The 19,090-nt window shown below is 48.8% G+C and overlaps 1 protein-coding gene across 4 annotated transcripts in view; it reads right to left on the reverse strand.

The window, feature by feature from the left end:
- CACNA1H (calcium voltage-gated channel subunit alpha1 H) overlaps positions 1-19,090 on the reverse strand; it is a 577,698-nt gene that overhangs the window by 142,155 nt on the left and 416,453 nt on the right. For all 4 annotated transcript variants that reach the window (XM_088464812.1, XM_088464813.1, XM_088464811.1 and 1 more), the window contains one exon: positions 16,517-16,911. In XM_088464812.1, the coding sequence (XP_088320938.1) occupies positions 16,517-16,911 (395 nt within the window). The remainder of the gene's footprint in view (positions 1-16,516; positions 16,912-19,090) is intronic.

Genomic DNA, 19,090 nt, shown 5'->3' on the forward strand with positions numbered 1-19,090 from the left:
CACGGGCCAGCTTCTGCATCAGGCGTATGTCACACACACTTATACCCTGTGTTTATAGTCATTTGTTTTCTTTGCAATATATGAAATCACTATTAGGCACCAGTACAGTATATCGTTGAATCATTTTCGAATACATCAGAAAAAAGGGATGTAGTTGACATTCCGGCTGTCAGAATGCCGACGGTCAGCCACTTTAGAGACAATTTTCATCTGTACATGTTAATTATTAACTCACATGTAGCTTACATATGGCATAGTAGGTACACTGCCGTAAAGGTATCTATTGTAGGTTATTCCAGTGCCCCTATGTGTAATAAGTCCCAAATGAACTATATACATCTAGGATTGTGGCTCACATGTATGATTACACCAATCAGGTTCTTTTCAATCCAGAAAAGGTTTCTTTTACTCCATAGAATTTTGGTCTCCACCTCTATATCACCAGATTTTTTATATTTCTAATGTGCTCCGATAGTCGTACCTTCATTTGTCTAGTAGTAAGACCTACATAAATTAAGTTACATGAGCATGTTATAAATTCTAAGATTTTATGCTCTGTACCGGATAAAGTAAATGAAGTTCTCCTATTGGAATTCCCCGGACAATTGCTGCGCATATTGCAATTACAACATTTATAAATACCTTTATTTCTGTATTAGTGTCCGTCGATGTTAACATCTGTAACATCGATGGCAGAGAAAAACATCGGAACACTTGATTACTTTTAAACCTGATTTATTAATGATTGCTGATTAACTGTGGAGTGTTATTTTATAGTATCATGTGGGAATTACTAATTCTGCACGGAATGTTTTTTTTCTCCATTGGAACCACTCTGGAACGCATGAGGGTATCTGTGGAATGCAAATTTGATTAACTTTATTGATACAGTAGCAAGAAAAACGGGAATTCTTATACAGCGCTACACCTGAAAGTGAGCAGCTAACAGTCAGATCTCAGTCCCCCCAAGGACTAATAAACTTTGAACTAAAAAATTGAAAAACTGACACAAGCGCTACCTCTTTAACCAAAAAAGTTCATGATAGATGATGATAAAGATGGTAGAATTACTTATGTAACTATGTCTGGTACATTGAAAACAATCATAGGGTGTACACTATTTATTGACATGGAACATATAAGTATAAAACACAATACATATGACACATAAAAACTTCAGCTTGGTAACTCTGATGTAAATAACTATGGCCCTGATTCAGACCCACTCGCGAGCGGCTGTCCACTCGCAAGTGGGTCGATGTTCTGCACTGAGCATGCGCACGACGGAGGGAGCTCTGTCGTGCGCATGCGCCAGTCACGACGAGCGAAGGACTTTCCTTCGCTCGTTGTGTCTGATCAAAGGGGGCGTGCTGTCGGTGTTGATTGACAGCACGCCCCCTTTGGTGGGCGTGCCGGGGGCGTGCCTCCCTGACGGGGGCGTTCCTAAGGGAACGCCTCCCGTCAGAAGCCGGCCCACTGACATCACTGTCAATCAACATTGACAGCACGCCCCCTTTGATCGGACACAACGAGCGAAGGACTTTCCTTCGCTCGTCGCGTCTGGCACATGCGCACGACGGAGCTCCCTCCGTCGTGCGCATGCTCAGTGCATAACATCGACCCACTTGCGAGCGGACAGCCGCTCGCGAGTGGGTCTGAATCAGGCCCATAGTTACATAAGTAATTCTACCATCTTTATCATCATCTATCATGAACTTTTTTGGTTAAAGAGGTAGCGCTTGTGTCAGTTAATTCAATTTTTTTGATTAACTTTATTGTCTGTGGACACTAATGGACACAAATGCTGGAAGTCTTGTTACTTCCTCAATAGGGACTTAAGAGACTCACTGAACTGCCACTACCATACCTTGAATAAGACGCCAGTTGGCGTAGAAATGCGTTGGTCAGGCAGCGGCGGTGTGGCACTAATATTTGGACAGAATTCATCAAGTTCCGAACACATAATATTTTCGAGCTTGACTGCGAGAGCATTCCATCTTCAGATGCTCCGGCATCGCAACCCACTCCTTCCCTATGGGAAGGAGGTCCGGGGGTTGCGATGAGGGATCCTTTTGGACCCCTCCGCCCTTGTCCGGCTCCTTGTGCGCATGTGTGCCCTGTAGGTCACGCATGCACAGTCCTTCACTGCTCCGAAAAAGACAGCTGATATCGCATCAGCTGTCACCATGCCGGAGCAATGATGAATTACTCCGGTAGACGCGGCGAGTCAGAATGTTAATTATCGGGACCCCGATAATTAACATCATGAATAGGTGATATAGAGGTGGAGAAGCACTAATGGTGACAAAAAATCTATGGAGTAAAAGACACTTTTTCTGGATTGAAAAGAACCTGATTGGTGCAATCATACATGTGAGCCACTATCCTAGATGTGTATAGTTCATTTGGGACGTTATTACTCATAGGGGCACTGGAATTACCCATAAAGATACCTTTACGGGAGTTTACCTACTATGCCACATGTAAGCAACATGGGAGTTAATAATTGACACATACAGATGAAAATTGTCTCTATGGAATATTAAAAAGATAATCTGAGTATTTTCCAATACGATACCAATAGTTTGTTTTTTTAATCTATATTTTTACATATGGACCACCCGTGGAGAGACAAACAAAACTGAGACAACAACAAAGGACTTAATTTTATCGTATTTTGTGAAACTACTAAGTGATGACTATCTGGTATTTATTTATGATTGTTATTTATATGCTTGTGAGAAATTGGTGGTTCTCTGCTATACCAAGTGTGGCAGCTGGTTTTCTTTGCACCTTGGAGATCTATCCAAATATTTATTTTTACTATGCACCGCACGTTGCAAAGGGCCTTGGACAGGGGGCAAATCCAGGGGGGCGATCAGTGCGATCGCTCCCACCTAAATACGTGCAGGGAGAGAGAGGAGTAGCCTCCCTAGGACCTCCGCAGCCCAGAATACAGGAAAGTGTGCTGGGCTGGGCAGAGAGACAGTCTCCTCTTTTCCCCTGCCCGTTCCTGGTACCCCGCTGGGCCCCTCTAGTCGCCCCAGGTAAGTAGTACCTTCCCCCCCGCCCTCCTCTTTCATCACCCCTGAATGGCAAGCTCCTAAAAGCGTAGGTAGATGGTGCTTTTTTTCAAAGTCCCCATAGAAACTGCTTTTGCAAATATTAAGTGGGGGACTGCAGCAGATACCCCCTTTGGTAAATAGCTCTGATACCCTAATATGCTGTAACGCTTTGAAAACAGCCATTTTTGGAGAACTGACCACATTTTGGCCCTCATTCAGAGGCGGTCGCAAGAAGCGGGCGCTCGCTCTGAATGAGGGCGGCCGCTTGTTTTTTTAAGTGCGGCCTCCTGGTCACTAGCTAAGCTGTGGGTTACCACCCACAGCTTTAGCGACCGACCAGGTTGATGGTCGCGATGGTCAAGACCATTGCGACCATCGGGGCCTTGCGACGAGACCCTAAGGTTGGGTCTCGGCAACCGCAAGCCCCAGGGATCTGATCGAGCAGGAAGCTCCCCACTGACATCACTGCTGATGTCAGTGCGGCCGCCCACAAATCGGCATGTTTTCCTTAAGGAACGCTTCCGTTTGTGAAACCCCCCCCCCGCCCCGCCTACAAAAAGGGCCGAGCTGTCAACATCGACAGCCGCCCCTTTTGTAGTGAGCTCCAAAGCGAGAGAGTTTCTCTCTCGCTCCGGGGTTTGCGCACGCGCAGTGCAGCCTCTGCGCGTGCGTAGGGCCTAACCATCGACCCGGTTGCGAGCGCTCAGCGCTTGCGACTGGGTCTGAATGAGACCCTTTGTCCCTAATTAACAGACCTCTAAATACCTGTCAGAATCCTATAACTGGCTCCTGTCAGTCTTGTGAATCAATCAATCTTCTCTGCATGAACTGCAAGGGTTACACCGAGCACAGTCAGCCCAAAACCTAGCGGATAAAGTAAAATATGACATTGAGATGTGGAAATGTTGCTCAGGACCCCTCTGCAGATCCGCAGCAAATTTCCTTGGCACATTAAAGAGGAGATAACCCGGCACCTCCTCAAACAATACGGTCATTTAGATTCCTTGCCTGAATTGCTTTAGAAAGGAGACGCAATCAAAAGATTTACGCATCAAAATGGAAAAACGAATGCGAGCACAGGGGAAAGCCTGAAGAAACGCGGCATTTTATTTCCACTTAAAAGCCAGGTCTTTCATTAGCATTTTAATAAAATATGTCTTTTTTTTTTTTCTCAGCAGAAGCCAAGCTGTGTGTGCGAGCTGCTCTCTGAACAATGCAGACAGAGCCTCAGAAGGCGGCTGTGCTCATCTTCCTGTCCTTTCTCACGTGGGTAAATGTTATATACACTAAACTCTTCAATTGCACTGCCGAAAATGTGCTCGTGTTGAGCAAGAATGCCATTGAGATGAACAGGAGTCAGGAATCAAACCGAGCTAGGCCAAGAGTGCTGTGACTGAAATCGGTATGAATGACCGCCGGATGTCAGCTCGGTGGTTCAAATCCTGAGGCCGGCAGCCCGATGGGTGAAAATCCCGACAGCGCAGGTAAGTATACTATCCCTACCCCTCTCACCCCCCTAACCCTCCCTTAGGGGTGCCTAACCGTAACCTCTCCCCCTAGTGCCTAACCCTAACCTCCCCCCTTTAGTGCCTAAACCTAACCCCCTCTCCCCGCACCCTAAACCTAACCCTCCCGGGGAAGGGGGGTGCCTAACCCTAACCCCCCCACCCCCCCAGTGCCTAAACCTAAATCCCCCTTCCCCTAGCCTAACCATAACCTTCCCCGGGGGGGGTGCCTAACCCACAGTTCCCCTGGGAGTCCCTAAACCTATCCCCCCCATCCCCAGCTAAGTGTATACTCACCCCCGGCAGAGGACGATCGGTCCGGCGTCCTCTTGGCGTTCCGGCGTCGGGATTAACATAGGCGTCGATATTTCGACGCCTATGTTAAATCCCTTGCCGGGATTACAGTGTCGGGATGGCCATCAGTCTCATAACTGTGACCATGTGATGGAAGTTCTAATGACCATAGCGACCATCGGGGCTTGCGACGAGACCCTTGTGATAGGGTCTCATCCATCGCAAGCCCCAGAGAGCTTCCTGCTCTAACAGAGCAGGAAGATCTCCACTGACATCACTGGTGATGTCAGTGGTGCCTCCCATAAACGGCAGGCGTTCCTTCGGGAACGCCTCCGTTTGTGTAGCCACCCCCCCTCCCCGCCTCCAAAACGGGGCGAGCTATCGATCAAAATCGACAGCCGCCCCCTTTTGGTGCGAAACCCGTAGCGATGGAGCACCCGTCGCTGGCCGGGTCTCGCGCATGCGCACACCGGAGCCGGCGTGCGCATGCGCAGTGAGGGAACATCGACCCGCTTGCGAGCGCTGTGCGCTCGCGAGCGGATCTGAATCAGGCCCAGAGTTTACTGTAACAAAAAGTGCACCAATGTTAAAGATAAAGGAGGTGATTTTGAATCACTCGCAAGGTGGCTGCAAGCTATCTGTCAGAAACAGGCTTTCCTCGGAATAGGGATGGACATAACCCGAAGGTTAGCAACCATCGATGTGCAATACAGGTATCATTCTCTGGGGGCTCGTGTGAATACAGGCATCATTCTCTGGGGGCTGGTGTGCAATACAGGCATCATTATCTTGGGCTAGTGTGCAATACAGACATCGGCCCTCATTCAGAGCCGTACGCTCTGAGCAGAGCGCACGCTCTGAATGAGGGCCGTCCTCCATAACTATGGAGCGTCCTCCTGGACGCTCGTATAGCTGTGGGTCACCACCCACAGCCTATACGAGCGTGCAGTTTGATGGCCGCGATGGTCTTGACCATCGCGACCATCGAAACTGCGAGCCGGAGCCTGCGGTTGAGGTTGTCAACTGCAAGGCCCGGAGTGATTTTGGCTCTATCAGAGCCAAAATCACTCCCACTGACATCACTAGTGATGTCAGTGGGCCGGCTTCTGACGGTAGGCGTTCCCTTAGGAACGCCCCCGTCAGGGAGGCATGCCCCCGGCACGCCCACCAAAGGGGGCGTGCTGTCAATCAACATCGACAGCACGCCCCCTTTGATCAGACACAACGAGCGAAGGAAAGTCCTTCGCTCGTCGCGTCTGGCGCATGCGCACGACGGAGATCCCTCCGTCGTGCGCATGCTCAGTGCAGAACATCGACCCACTTGCGAGCGGAGAGCCGCTCGCGAGTAGGTCTGAATCAGGCCCATCATTCTATGGAGGCTAGTGTGCAATACAGGCATCATTCTCTGGGGGCTAGTGTGCAATACAGGCATCATTCTCTGGGGGCTACTGGACCATACAGAGCACAATCTCCAGTAACTAATCGTGCCATTCTCTGGTGACAAGTGTTCAATATAGAGCCATTGTCTGGTGGTTAATGTGCAAAACTTTAATCTTTGGTGGCTAGTGTAGAAAATTCATACTCTACTAATGGGCACTCACATCAGTTATACTATATTTGCATAATTGGGTGTGTCTTCGATGCTTCGGCAAATCGTATGCTGCCTGCAGCCGCAATAATCATCAGCTTGCAACTTGCTCCAGGGCTTGAGTACCTACAAGTAATGTCCCTCAAATTTTGCTCTGACACGACGTTACAGTATTGGGCTCGACCAGTGCTTAAAGTTAAAAGGGGCGTGATCACACAATAGTATTCCCAAAGGGGCGTGTTCACACAATAGTATTCCCAAAGGGGCGTGGTCACACAATAGTATTCCCAAAGGGGCGTGTTCACACAATAGTATTCCCAATTCAAATTACGCCACACAGTAGCACAGCCTTGATTCACCTGATTCACATTACATCACATAGTAGTGTCCCTTATTCATCTATGACACACAGCAGTGCCCCTTTTACACGCTGCCCACAGTAGTAGTGCCCCTAATACACATATTGCCTACAGTAGCAGTGCTCCTTATACAATGCCCACAGCAGTAGTGCCCCTTACACATAATGCCCACAGCACTAGTGCTCCTTATGCAATGCCCAGTGTAGCTGTGCCCCTTATGCAGTTCCCCCAGTAGTGGTAGTGCCCCTTATGTAGTGCCCACAGTGGTAATGCCCCCTTTGCAGTGCCCCCAGTAGTGGTAGTACCCCTTATGCAGTGCCCACAGTAGTGATAGTGCCCCTTATGCAGTGATCCCAGTAGTGGTAGTGCCCCTTATGCAGTGACCCCAGTAATGGTGCCCCTTATGCAGTGCCCCCCAGTAGTGGTGCCCCTTATGCAGTGCCCCCCAGTAGTGGTAGTAACCCTTATGCAGTTCCCCCAGTAGTGGTAGTGCCCCTTATGTAGTGCCCACAGTGGTAATGCCCCTTATGCAGTGCCCCCAGTAGTGGTAGTGCTCCTTATGCAGTGCCCCCAGTAGTGGTGCCCCTTATGCAGTTCCCCCAGATGTGGTAGTGCCCCTTATGCAGTGCCCACAGTGGTAATGCCCCTTATGCAGCGCCCCCAGTAGTGGTAGTGCACCTTATGCAGTGATCACAGTGGTAGTGTCCCTTATTCACTGACCCCAGTAGTATTGCCCTCTGTAGAAGTAATGCCCCAGTAGTAATGCCCCCTGTAGTAGTGCCAATAGTAATGCCCCCTGTAGTAATGCCTCCAGTAGTAGTGCCCTCAATAGTAATGCCCCTGAGTAAATACCCCCAGTAGTAGTGCCCCCAAGTATATGCCCCCAGTAGTATTGCTCCCAATAGTAATGCCCCCAAGTAAATGCCCCCAGTAGTAGTGGCCCCAGAAATGATGTCCCCAAATATGAAGCCGCTTACACAAAAAAACAATACTTACCTTAAGCCCCGCTCCTGCGTCCGCATCCGTCCGGCTGGCCGCTCCTCGGAGAGACGTCATCACTTCTCTTAGGAGAGACGTCATCACTTCTCTCCCATAGTGCACTGCGGGAGCCGGAAGCTGGAGCTCAGGTGTGAGCTCCAGCCTCCTGCAGCATCTGCAGGGAGGGAGCCGGGCGCCCGCTGGTAACAAAATCTCAGCGGGCGTCAAGCAAATGGAGCCTCCCTGCGGCGCCGGGCTAAGGTGGGTCGGAGGAGGTGAAACTGGTGTCCAACTCTAAGGCCTGTATCCTATTATGCGCGGCTAACTACCGCCGACGGGGCTATCCAATTAGGCCCAAAAGCCGACATTTAGCAGGGATTGTGTTTCACCTGCCTCAAGCAGGCAAAACAAACTTTCCGAAACCAGCCCCGTTTTCGTGTCCGTAATGGGGAAAGCAATCAGGTGTCACGGACCCTGTGTGTTTTCTCACGGGTAAAAATCGCGCTAAAAGCTCGTTCTTTTCGTGAGAAAAATGTTCGTGGTTAATAGGGTACCGGTGTAAATGGGGTCCCTAAGGTGTAAAGTGATGTAACACTATCTCAGGCTGGTACTTTCAGACACATTTATGGTATTTATGAAAACCTTAAATTCCCAGGAGTCTTAAACATTTTGACTTTTTCCCAGCACGCATATGAAATATATGACCAGCGCAAAAGACGTAGGACCCCATTTAACAACGAATCTAAATACCAGCGGCATATATTGAGGCCCAGCAACGTCATCCTTGTCGGCGGGGTCCTTTGCTTACCTGCTGGTCAGCGACTGGCTACTCTGCCATGCGTATGCGCGACGGTCAGTCTACGCATGTACATAACTGTTTAACCCGCGGTGATCCGGCAGTGCCTGGAAGCCTCCACTGAAGATGGCGAGAGCGATGCAGTGACAAATAGCGGTAGTCTCAAATTACCGCTGTTTGTTAAATATTATAAGCATGACATAAGCCCTATAGCGAATGCTAAAGAGGATGTAGTTATTATCCCCGCTGTCAAGATCCTTGCGCTCAGAATGCCAACAAAAGTCAGAATCCCGGCATCCCAACAGTAAGTATTGGGGTAAGGGGGAGGGATAGGGGTTAGGCACTAGGGGGAGGGTTAGGGGTCTGGTACTGACGGGTGGAGTGTTAGGGTTTAGGCACTGGGGGGGTTAGGGGTTAAGCACTGGGGGGGAGGGTTAGGAGTTTGGCACTAGGGGGGAGGGTTAGGCACCAGCGAGAGGGTTAGATACTAGGGGGAGGGTTAGGGGTTAGGCACCAGGGGAGTGTTAGATTAAGGCTGCAGAGGGGAGGTAAGGTTTAGGCACTGGGGGGGGTTAGATTAGGCACTAGGGGGAGGGTTAGGGGCTAGGCACTAGGGGGAGGGTTCGGCACTGCGGGGGAGGGTTAGGCACTAGGGGAAGGGTAAGGGGTTAGGCACTAGGGGGAGGGTTGGGCACTAGGGGGTTAGGGGTTAGGCACTAGGAGGGATAGGGGTTAGGCATTAGGGGGAGGGGGTTAGGGACTAGGGGGAGGGATAGGCACTAGGGGGAGGGTTTGGCACTTGGGGGAGGGTTAGGCACTAGGGGGTTAGAGGTTAGGGACTAGGGGGAGGTTCGGCACTGGGGGGGTGGGTTAGGCACTTGGGGGAGGGTTAGGGGGAGGGTTTGGCACTGGGGGGGGTGGTTAGGTGTTAGGCACTAGGAGTTAGGGTAGGCACCAGGGAGAGGGTTAGATACTAGGGGGAGGGTTAGGGGTTAGGCACTAGGGGGAGGGTAAGGAGTTAGGCACTAGGGGGAGGGTAAGGGGTTAGGCATTAGGGGGAGAGGGTTAGGGACTAGGGGGAGGGTTAGGCACTAGGGGGAGGGTTAGGGGTTAGGCATTAGGGGGAGGGGGTTAGGGACTAGGGGGAGGGTTAGGCACTAGGGGGAGGGTTAGGCACTGGGGGGGAGGGTTAGGGTTAGGCACTAGGGGGAGGGGGTTAGAGGTTAGGGACTAGGGGGAGGTTCGGCACGGGGGGGGAGGGTTAGGCACTTGGGGGAGGGTTAGGGGTTAGGCACTAGGGGGAGGGTTTGGCACTGGGGGGGTGGTTAGGTGTTAGGCACTAGGATTTAGGGTTAGGCACCAGGGAGAGGGTTAGATACTAGGGGGAGGGTTAGCGGTTAGGCACTAGGGGTTAGGCACCAGGGGAGTGTTAGATTAAGGCTGCAGGGGGAGGTAAGGTTTAGGCACTGGGGAGGGTTAGATTAGGAAGCAGGGGGAGGGTTATGGGAAGGAGAGTATACTAACCTCCTTCTGTTGGGATTGTGACCCTGTCGGGATGCCAGCATCGGGATCCTACTGCTGGGATCTGAGCGCCATCATCCTGTAACTCAATCCTGCTAAAGGGGTTTGGTATTGCTGTTAAATAGGGGCCATACTTCCCTAAAGATACCTCTCATCTACACACAGCGCAGGCTGCCATTTCGTGGACTATAACCTGTAGTCATGAGAAAGGCGTGCCTATCACTAAGAACATATCACAGCCCTCTGAGCCTCATACCTGCTCGTACCCAGCGTATGCAAATTCAGCTAAGTGACGGTATGGCAGGCGATCGCGCGGCAAGGCATAAGCACACCCACTATGTCTTGGCGTGCGATCACTTTGTGTATGCAGACGCCCACCAGCCTGTTATAAGACATCCACTTGCGCGCGTCATCTCCAGGAAGTGTACGCAAACCATCAGTACATCAGGTACCATCGGAAGCGAACGCAGCAATTGAGGTTGACTATACCCTACCACAAGTACTGCGAGCACTTCAGTGGGAAATACAACCAGGTGACGTGTACTATGACACTGCTTGTTAATTATGCACACCTCTGAAATGGCGTTAAGACTCTCAGGCACGTTCGCACCTCCACTCCCATTACTAGGGGACAGCCCCTGTCACCAGTCACAAACGGCTTCTCCTGTCACTCACTCTGCTGGGCTGTCTATGCGCAGCGAGCGAACGCTTTCCGATCTCTCGCACTGGTTCGCACTTGTGCACTGCAAATTATACACATGCGCAAAATGCGAAAATTGGCCAGCTACGAGCGAACGCCTCTTAGCGACCGGGTCTGAATCAGGTCCTTGGTCTGAATGAAGCACGGTGGATATAGGGCCTGATTCAGAGCCGGACGCAATTAGCGCTCGCTCGTCCAGAAAATAGGGGTGACTATTCAAATGAACCGTTCGCTGTTTGCGGTCTGTTCACGCCTCTAAGTCTGAACGAGCGAACAAAACTTGCGGTCGTTTTTTGGAAAAATACGCCCCCTGGCCGCTCGCATCCTACGTCATGTCCGCTATTTATTAGATTAATCGAGTACATCGACCAGCGTATGAACTGCTCGCTATTCTTGTGGTTGGTTTTTGCTACCACAATCTTGCGAGCAGTTCTGGCTATAAAATAACCCAGTGACGTGGTCAATGACGCTGCTGTTTTAATTATGCACACCCATAAAACGCCCGTTTTGACCTTTAAGCACGCCTGCGTTCTGATCTCCACTCCCCGTTTTCAAGCACCTTCCCCTGTTACCACCCACATACGCCTCTTTCTGTCACTCAAATTATTAGGCATTCGCTATTTTGCGAGCACATGAATTTCGACCGCACTGACTGGTTCGCGCATGCGTATAACGATCCGTACGCATGCGCAGTTGGGCAAACATCGCTCGGAGCGAACGAGAGGCCGCTTACGAGCGGCTCTGAATCAGGCCCATAGGACACAATAACAGGCGATGAATGGTACTTGCTGCTAACACAAGCTTATCATACTGAGGTTCCCTTGGGAAACTACATTACACAGACAAAAAGATAATATGCAATAAATTGTATCCTACGTAAAGTACTTGCTGTATCATAGCCAAGATAAAAAGACCCCCTCATCCACTACTTTCTGGAGTATGCCTGAAACCACTGTGAAAGGCAACTAGTTACTCCAGACTTGTGTTCCTAAATGGAACCTGTTCATCTTCCTTTTCTCGTGTCCGGATAAAGAAAAGCCAATTAACCTTTGCGATATCAGCAGTTCTCCTAATAACCAGCCCAACAATATCCTGATTAGCATTGCTGGAGCAATACCGCACGGAGCTCGCTCAGGCCGCTGGATGGGCCGCTGCAGCAGATGTAGAGATATCAGCACAATATAACTGAAGGAAATCTCTTAGAAATTCTGCATCAATTAAATAGCTCTGGTGTGACTCTCTGATTTACAGCATAAAGAGATATCCTTGCATATATTCTGGAACAAACCTTAATACATATTCCCCTTGCAGCAAGGGGAAAGCATGACACAGTAAACCAAAGGCAGCCATTTTGTGGACTTCACTAATTTCCATGAGAATGGGGACTAATAGGAATAAGTGTAATACAGTACCTGAGTCACATCAAGATCAATGTTCATGAGAATGCGGCCTACTAGGATTATGGTCCATACCTGAGGCACACCATGGTCAATGTACATGAGAATGCGGCCTACTAGGATTATGTTCCATACCTGAGGCACACCATCGTTAATGTACATGAGAATGCGGCCTACTAGGATTATGTTGCATACCTGAGGCACACCATGGTCAATGTTCATGAGAATGAGGCCTACTAGGATTATGTTCCATACCTGAGTCATGTCATGATCAATGTTCATGAGAATGCGGCCTACTAGGATTATGTTCCATACTTGAGGCACACTATGGTTAATGTTCATGAGAATGCGGCCTACTAGGAGGGATGCAATCGGGAAACCGGCTGTCTTAAACCCGACAGCCGGCTTCCCGATTGCTTTATCCCGGCGTGGGTTAAATGACAGGCGTCTATATATAGACGCCTGTCATTTTTCCGACGCTGGGAGACCGGCGCCCGGCATCCCTATTGAAGGGATGCCGGGCGCCACGAGTGGACATCTGCGGGGGGCGGGGGGGTGAGGGTTAGGTTTAGGACACCCGGGGGGGACTTAGGGTTAGGCACCCCCCCGGGAGGGTTAGGGTTAGGCTAGGGGGAGGGAGGGTTAGGGTTAGGCACCCCCGGGGGGGACTTAGGGTTATGCACCCCCGGGGGACTTAGGTTTAGGCAGCGGGGAAGGGGGGGTTAGGGTCAGGCACTTAGAGGGGGGATTAGGTTTAGGCACTTGGGGGGGAGCTTAGGGTTAGGGTTAGGTTTGGTTAGTTTTTACTTACCTTTAGGATGATCCGGATTTCCAGCGCTATCGGGCTTCCGCTGCCGGGAACTCTGCTTCTGTCGGCCTGTCGCTGCCGGGATGCGAACTGCCGACCACAGGGCCGGCGGTATTTCATACCGATCCCTACTAGGATTATGTTCCATACCTGAGGCACACCATGGTCAATGTTCATGAGAATGTGGCCTACTAGGATTGTGTTCCATAGCTGAGGCACACCATGGTTAATGTTCATGAGAATGCGGCCTACTAGGATTATGTTCCATACCTGAGGCACACCATGGTCAATGTTCACGAGAATGCGGCCTATTAGGATTAAGTGCCAATCCCAAAACACACCATGGTCAATATTCATGAGAATGCGGCCTACTAAGTGCCACACCTGAGTCACATCATGATGACAATGAAGTCTAATAGAAATAATTGCCATACCCGAGTAACACCATGATCAATATTCATGAGAATGAAGCCTACTACGATTAGTGCCATACCTGAGGTACACCATGTTCAATGTTTATGACTATGCAGCCTACTAGGAATAAGTGCCATACCTGAGTCACATCATGATCAATGTTCATGAAAATGCAGCCTACTACGGTAGTGTCATACCTGAGGTACACTATGGTCAATGTTTATGGCTATGCAGCCTACTAGGAATAAATGCCAAACCTGAGTCACATCATGATCAATGTTCATGAAAATGCAGCCTACTACGGTAGAGCCATACCTGAGGTACACTATGGTCAATGTTTATGGCTATACAGCCTACTAGGAATAAATGCCAAACCTGAGGAACACCATGATCAATGTTCATGACCTACTAGGAATAAGTGCCATACCTCAGTCACATCATGATCAATAATCATGAGAATGTGGCCTCCTAGGAATAAGTGCAATAGCTGAGGCACACCATGATCAATGTTTATGACTTTGCGGCCTCCTAGGAATAAGTGCAATAGCTGTTATGATACCTGATGAACTCCTGCACTGTCAAAACCTAAACAAAGTGCCCTTCACCAATAACAACCCCCTTTCCCGAAACACACACTTGTTCATAGGTACTCAGCTGCCGAGTGGACATCACACTTAAAGTAATAACAGTGCAGGAAGCGCAGGTATCAAAATATAGATAGACATAGAAATGTGACACTCTAATGGTGCGTACACTCGGTACAATCAGTCAGCGAAAACGATATCGCTGACTGATCGTCCTGCACCTTCCCAGAGTGCTGGATGATCGATATCATACCACCAACGACGGCCCACAACCCGCGATCAACAATTGCGGGTCCCTATAGTAACCAGGTTGATATTGACCAGGTTGACCTGCATGCACGGGCAATGGACGATATCGTTATAGTCCATACGTGCCCGCACATTGTAGGTCATTGGTGGGTTGGAAGGGACCAAAAAAAATCCACGATATGAACGATATGATCGATATCGTTATCGTTCATTTTAATCGCCCCGTGTATATGAACCATAAGAACTCATATTAGGAACTACACCTACATTCTCAGGAGACTTCCCATCCAGGAATAAACCCAATCCCTTAATGCTTAGCTTCCCACACTAGATAGAAGAAGTCTGTCTAAAGCAGGGGTGGGGAACCTCCGGCCCGCGGGCCGTCAGCAGGGGGTGTGTACAGTCAGTGCTGTCATCAGGCTGGTAAGGACTGAGAGGACCCCAGGGCTGCCTTATCAATCTGCCTGTCACACATCCATAGGGACTGCCCCTCCAGACTCGGCCTGGCACCATACCAAAGAGAAGCAGTTCCAGCCATCGCATTAAGGGTGAGTTAAGAAAATTTTTAACCAAATATAGGAGGCAAATTTTTAAGTTAATAATTTTGTATGGCCCCCGAATGATTTTCTAAAAATCCAAATGGTCCTCGGCAGAAAAAAGGTTCCCCACCCCTGGTAATACAAATAGCACTCCTAAAGAGTGATTACCAGAATACTCTCCTGCAGTTAACGTCAATGCAAGCTAGTAACAAACAAGAATTCAATTTAGTTATTTAAGCAGCTAACAAAAGAATATGCAGTTATAGTTTGACTACATTAGTAATATATACATTCTTAAGCAATAGTAATAATTCCAGAATGATAATTGAATAAACATGAGAGTAATTGCAAAACTCAGTAATTTCTTTAGATCAGGGGTAGCAAACCCTGGTCCTCGAGCGCTACCAACAGTGCATGTTTTCCAGGTCTCCACACAGAATCATAGGTGAAATAATTAGCTCCACCTGTGGATCTTTTCAAATGTGTTAGTGAGTAATTACTACACCTGTGCACCAGCTAGGTGGTCTGGAAAACGTGAACTGTTAGTAGCTCTCGGGGACTGAGGTTGGCTACCCCAGCTTTAGATATACAGCAAACTGTAGGATAATATATTTCAAAACACATGGGCTATCCAGAGTAGTATATTAGCCAGGTGTACATCTGCTAGCAATACTAGTTAATAGAATATATCCAGGATACTTAGCAGATGAAGAAATCAGCAATCCTTCCTAGGCAGTATGTAAATAGCTAGAACTAGGCCTCAAGGCAAGAAATGGAATCCTGCAGGAGACTCAGCCAGAACAGAACAACTCACAAAGGCCCAAGAGCCAGCACCTGATTAAAACTGCTGGCAAACCAATCACAGTCGACCAGGCCAACGCCAGGCTGACATCATCATAACAGGTGAACAAGTCAGCAACCATTCCAATGATTCAGTTTAGACTCGACCAGCCGAGCACAGATATAACAGGCACATCACGATCAATATTCATTAGAATGAAGCCTATTTGGAATAAGAGTTCCTGAGGCACATCATGACCAATGTTTATGAGGCATGGTTCCTAGAGAGCTGCATTTCCATGGCAGTGGCAGCCATCAATCCACAAAATGGCTGCCACTGTATGAAAGCGATCACTGCACTTTTATATGGTCTTCTGAGCATTCTTTGTTTCCTTAAATTGAAATATCCTTTACAGATTCATCAATGCTGAAAAGCTGTCCCTGACTGCTGTTTAATTTAAAATATTGACCCTGCTTGTGAGACAGAGACTTATATAAAAAAATAAATATATGTAGAATTACATTACCCTGAAGTTTTTATATGCATTAGACATGGAGATTAGGGAGTGCTCCTGCAGAGCTGGGATAGTCCATAATAACATTTTGTACTTTCAAACGTCAATGAATTAGAAAATGAAGCAACATTGTTCATGATAGCTCATTGCGGGCCAGTTTCACAATATATTTTGCATCAATCTTAATGAAACAAGATCACAACCCAATCCAATAAACCACACAACCATAACCTATGGCACAAAACAGAACTTTCGGGGAGGGGGATGGGATTTACCATGACTTTTATTGAGGCTGCACTTGACAACCTAGCTCAGCCGCTGACAACCAAAGGAAAGTGCATACAAAACCATAGGAAACTTGTAATTAGAACACACTGTTCAAGACTTATTTCCACAAGCACCCAGCATAGAGAATGTCACCCACCTGCTCATGATACTCAATGCCCATGCTCAGCGTGTTTATCAAGATGGCTATCATGATCCCGCGGTTGAAGTACTTGCTGTCCACGATCCTCTTCAGACGGTTGGTGAATTCCTCCCAGAGTTTGTAGATCTTATTTCCCCTTTTTTTCTTCAACTTCCTCCCTCTCTGCACCTGGTCCCTTAGGTCTCCGTGTCTTAGGTCTTCCGTGAACTCGTACACTCCGTTGGTGTCGGACTCGCAGCTCTCAGAGTCGCTGAGCTCCAGCTCTGGGTTCTCCAGGAGATTGGCACAGTAAGAGCACTTCTGGAGTTCGCAGATTATCTGGCTAGGCTGAGGGCTCGGCAAGGAGCAGGGGACACTTAGGCCGGATAGTTTGCTGGAACTTCTGCACAGTCCTAGACGTAGAGAACATAACAAGTAAAAATAGCGAAACGCGTCTGTGATACACACATTTGTTACACGATTTAAGCCCCTACAGGGATGAATCTAGCAGACAAAAGACGAAAAGGTTCCTTTCCACCAAGTGAGGGATAAGACATTTTAATGCATAAGCTCCACATAATAAGACTGTGAAAAAAGAAAACATTTGTTAAAGAAAAACTACTTAAATTTACGAAACTCTACTGGAAACTTTTATAAATAAATATAATAAGGCTTAAGGAACCTGTTTATTTCTGAGGCTACAGTGTTACATCAGGAAAACAACTATGTGCAACATAACAGGAACAGGAAGTCCTACTGGAAAAGTAACTAAACAAGAGGAAGTTTATATAATCCTATTATAGAGGATTACAGAAGACAACAGCTTGCATTTAGCTAACTAGCAAGGATAAAGAATGTCAAATGATAAGTTGTGCATCACCTAATTATTTAAACACAGTATTTTTACATTATGATGTATAAGCATCTTTAGGGATTGTTACTAGCTATAATATACTGCAGTTGTCATGTAATCACGCAAGTGCACATTGACACCAATGTGCCCAGCGTGCGCCCTCACTGGCGGTTGACCTTTCTCTCCGTCCACTGGCATGAGGTAGAGCAAGCTGCAGTTTGTTCATAAGGAAACCTCAAGATGTGTGAGGTATGCCCCACCCCCACCGTATGTGCCCCTGGGAGAGTGAGTGAGGAGGGATCGGTGTATTGGGTACAGTCAGTGAATAGGGGCACTGTATTGGGGAGACTGAGTGATATGAGGGCTGTCTATTGGGCAGAATTAATGATATGGTGCTGTGCTGTGCATTGGGGAGAGAGCGTGGTATGGCGGGGCAGTGTTTTGGGGAGTGCTTTGTATGGTGGGGCTGGGTATTGGGGAGAGTGAGTGGTATGGTGGGGATGTGTATTAGGGAGAGTGAGTGGTATGGTGGGGCTGTGTATTAGGGAAAGTGCTTTGTATGGTGGGGCTGTGTATTGGGGAGAGTGAGTGGTTTGCTGGGGCTGTGTATTGGGAAGAGCGAGTGGTATGGTGGGGCTGTCTATTGGGAAGAGTAGGTGGTATGGTGGGGCTGTGTATTGGGAAGAGTGAGTGGTATGGTGGGGCTGTGTTTTGGGAAGAGTGAGTGGTATGGTGTTGCTGTGTATTGGGGAGAGTGAGTGGTATGGTGGGGCTGTAATTGGGGAGAGTGCTTTGTATGGTGGGGCTGTGTATTGGGAAGAGTGAGTGGTATGGTGGGGCTGCGCATTGGGGAGAGTGCTTCGTATGGTGGGGTTGTGTATTGGGAAGAGTGAGTGGTATGGTGGGGCTGTGTATTGGGAAGAGTAAGTGGTATAGTTGGGCTGTGTATTGGGAAGAGTGAGTGGTTTGCTGGGGCTGTGTATTGGGAAGAGCGAGTGGTATGGTGGGGCTGTGTATTGGGAAGAGTGGGTGGTATGGAGGGGCTATGATGCGGTAGAGTGAGTGGTATGGTGGGACTGTGTATCGGGAAGAGTGAGTGGTATGGTGGGGCTGTGTATTGGGAAGCGTGAGTGGTATGGTGGGGCTGTGTATTGAGAAGAGTGAGTGGTATGGTGGGGCTGTGTATTGGGAAGAGTGAGTGGTATGGTGGGGCTGTGTATTGGGAAGAGTGAGTGGTATGGTGGGGCTGTGATTGGGGAGAGTGCTTTGTATGGTGGGGCTGTGTTTTGGGAAGAGTGAGTGGTATGGTGGGGCTGTGTATTGGGGAGAGTGAGTGGTATGGTGGGGCTGTAATTGGGGAGAGTGCTTTGTATGGTGGGGCTGTGTATTGGGAAGAGTGAGTGGTATGGTGGGGCTGCGCATTGGGGAGAGTGCTTCGTATGGTGGGGTTGTGTATTGGGAAGAGTGAGTGGTATGGTGGGGCTGTGTATTGGGAAGAGTAAGTGGTATAGTTGGGCTGTGTATTGGGAAGAGTGAGTGGTTTGCTGGGGCTGTGTATTGGGAAGAGCGAGTGGTATGGTGGGGCTGTGTATTGGGAAGAGTGGGTGGTATGGAGGGGCTATGATGCGGTAGAGTGAGTGGTATGGTGGGACTGTGTATCGGGAAGAGTGAGTGGTATGGTGGGGCTGTGTATTGGGAAGCGTGAGTGGTATGGTGGGGCTGTGTATTGAGAAGAGTGA

This window comes from Taudactylus pleione, unplaced genomic scaffold (genome assembly GCF_031769625.1).
Source record: "Taudactylus pleione unplaced genomic scaffold, aTauple2 ptg000061l, whole genome shotgun sequence".
In the NCBI taxonomy this organism is placed as follows: domain Eukaryota; kingdom Metazoa; phylum Chordata; class Amphibia; order Anura; family Myobatrachidae; genus Taudactylus; species Taudactylus pleione.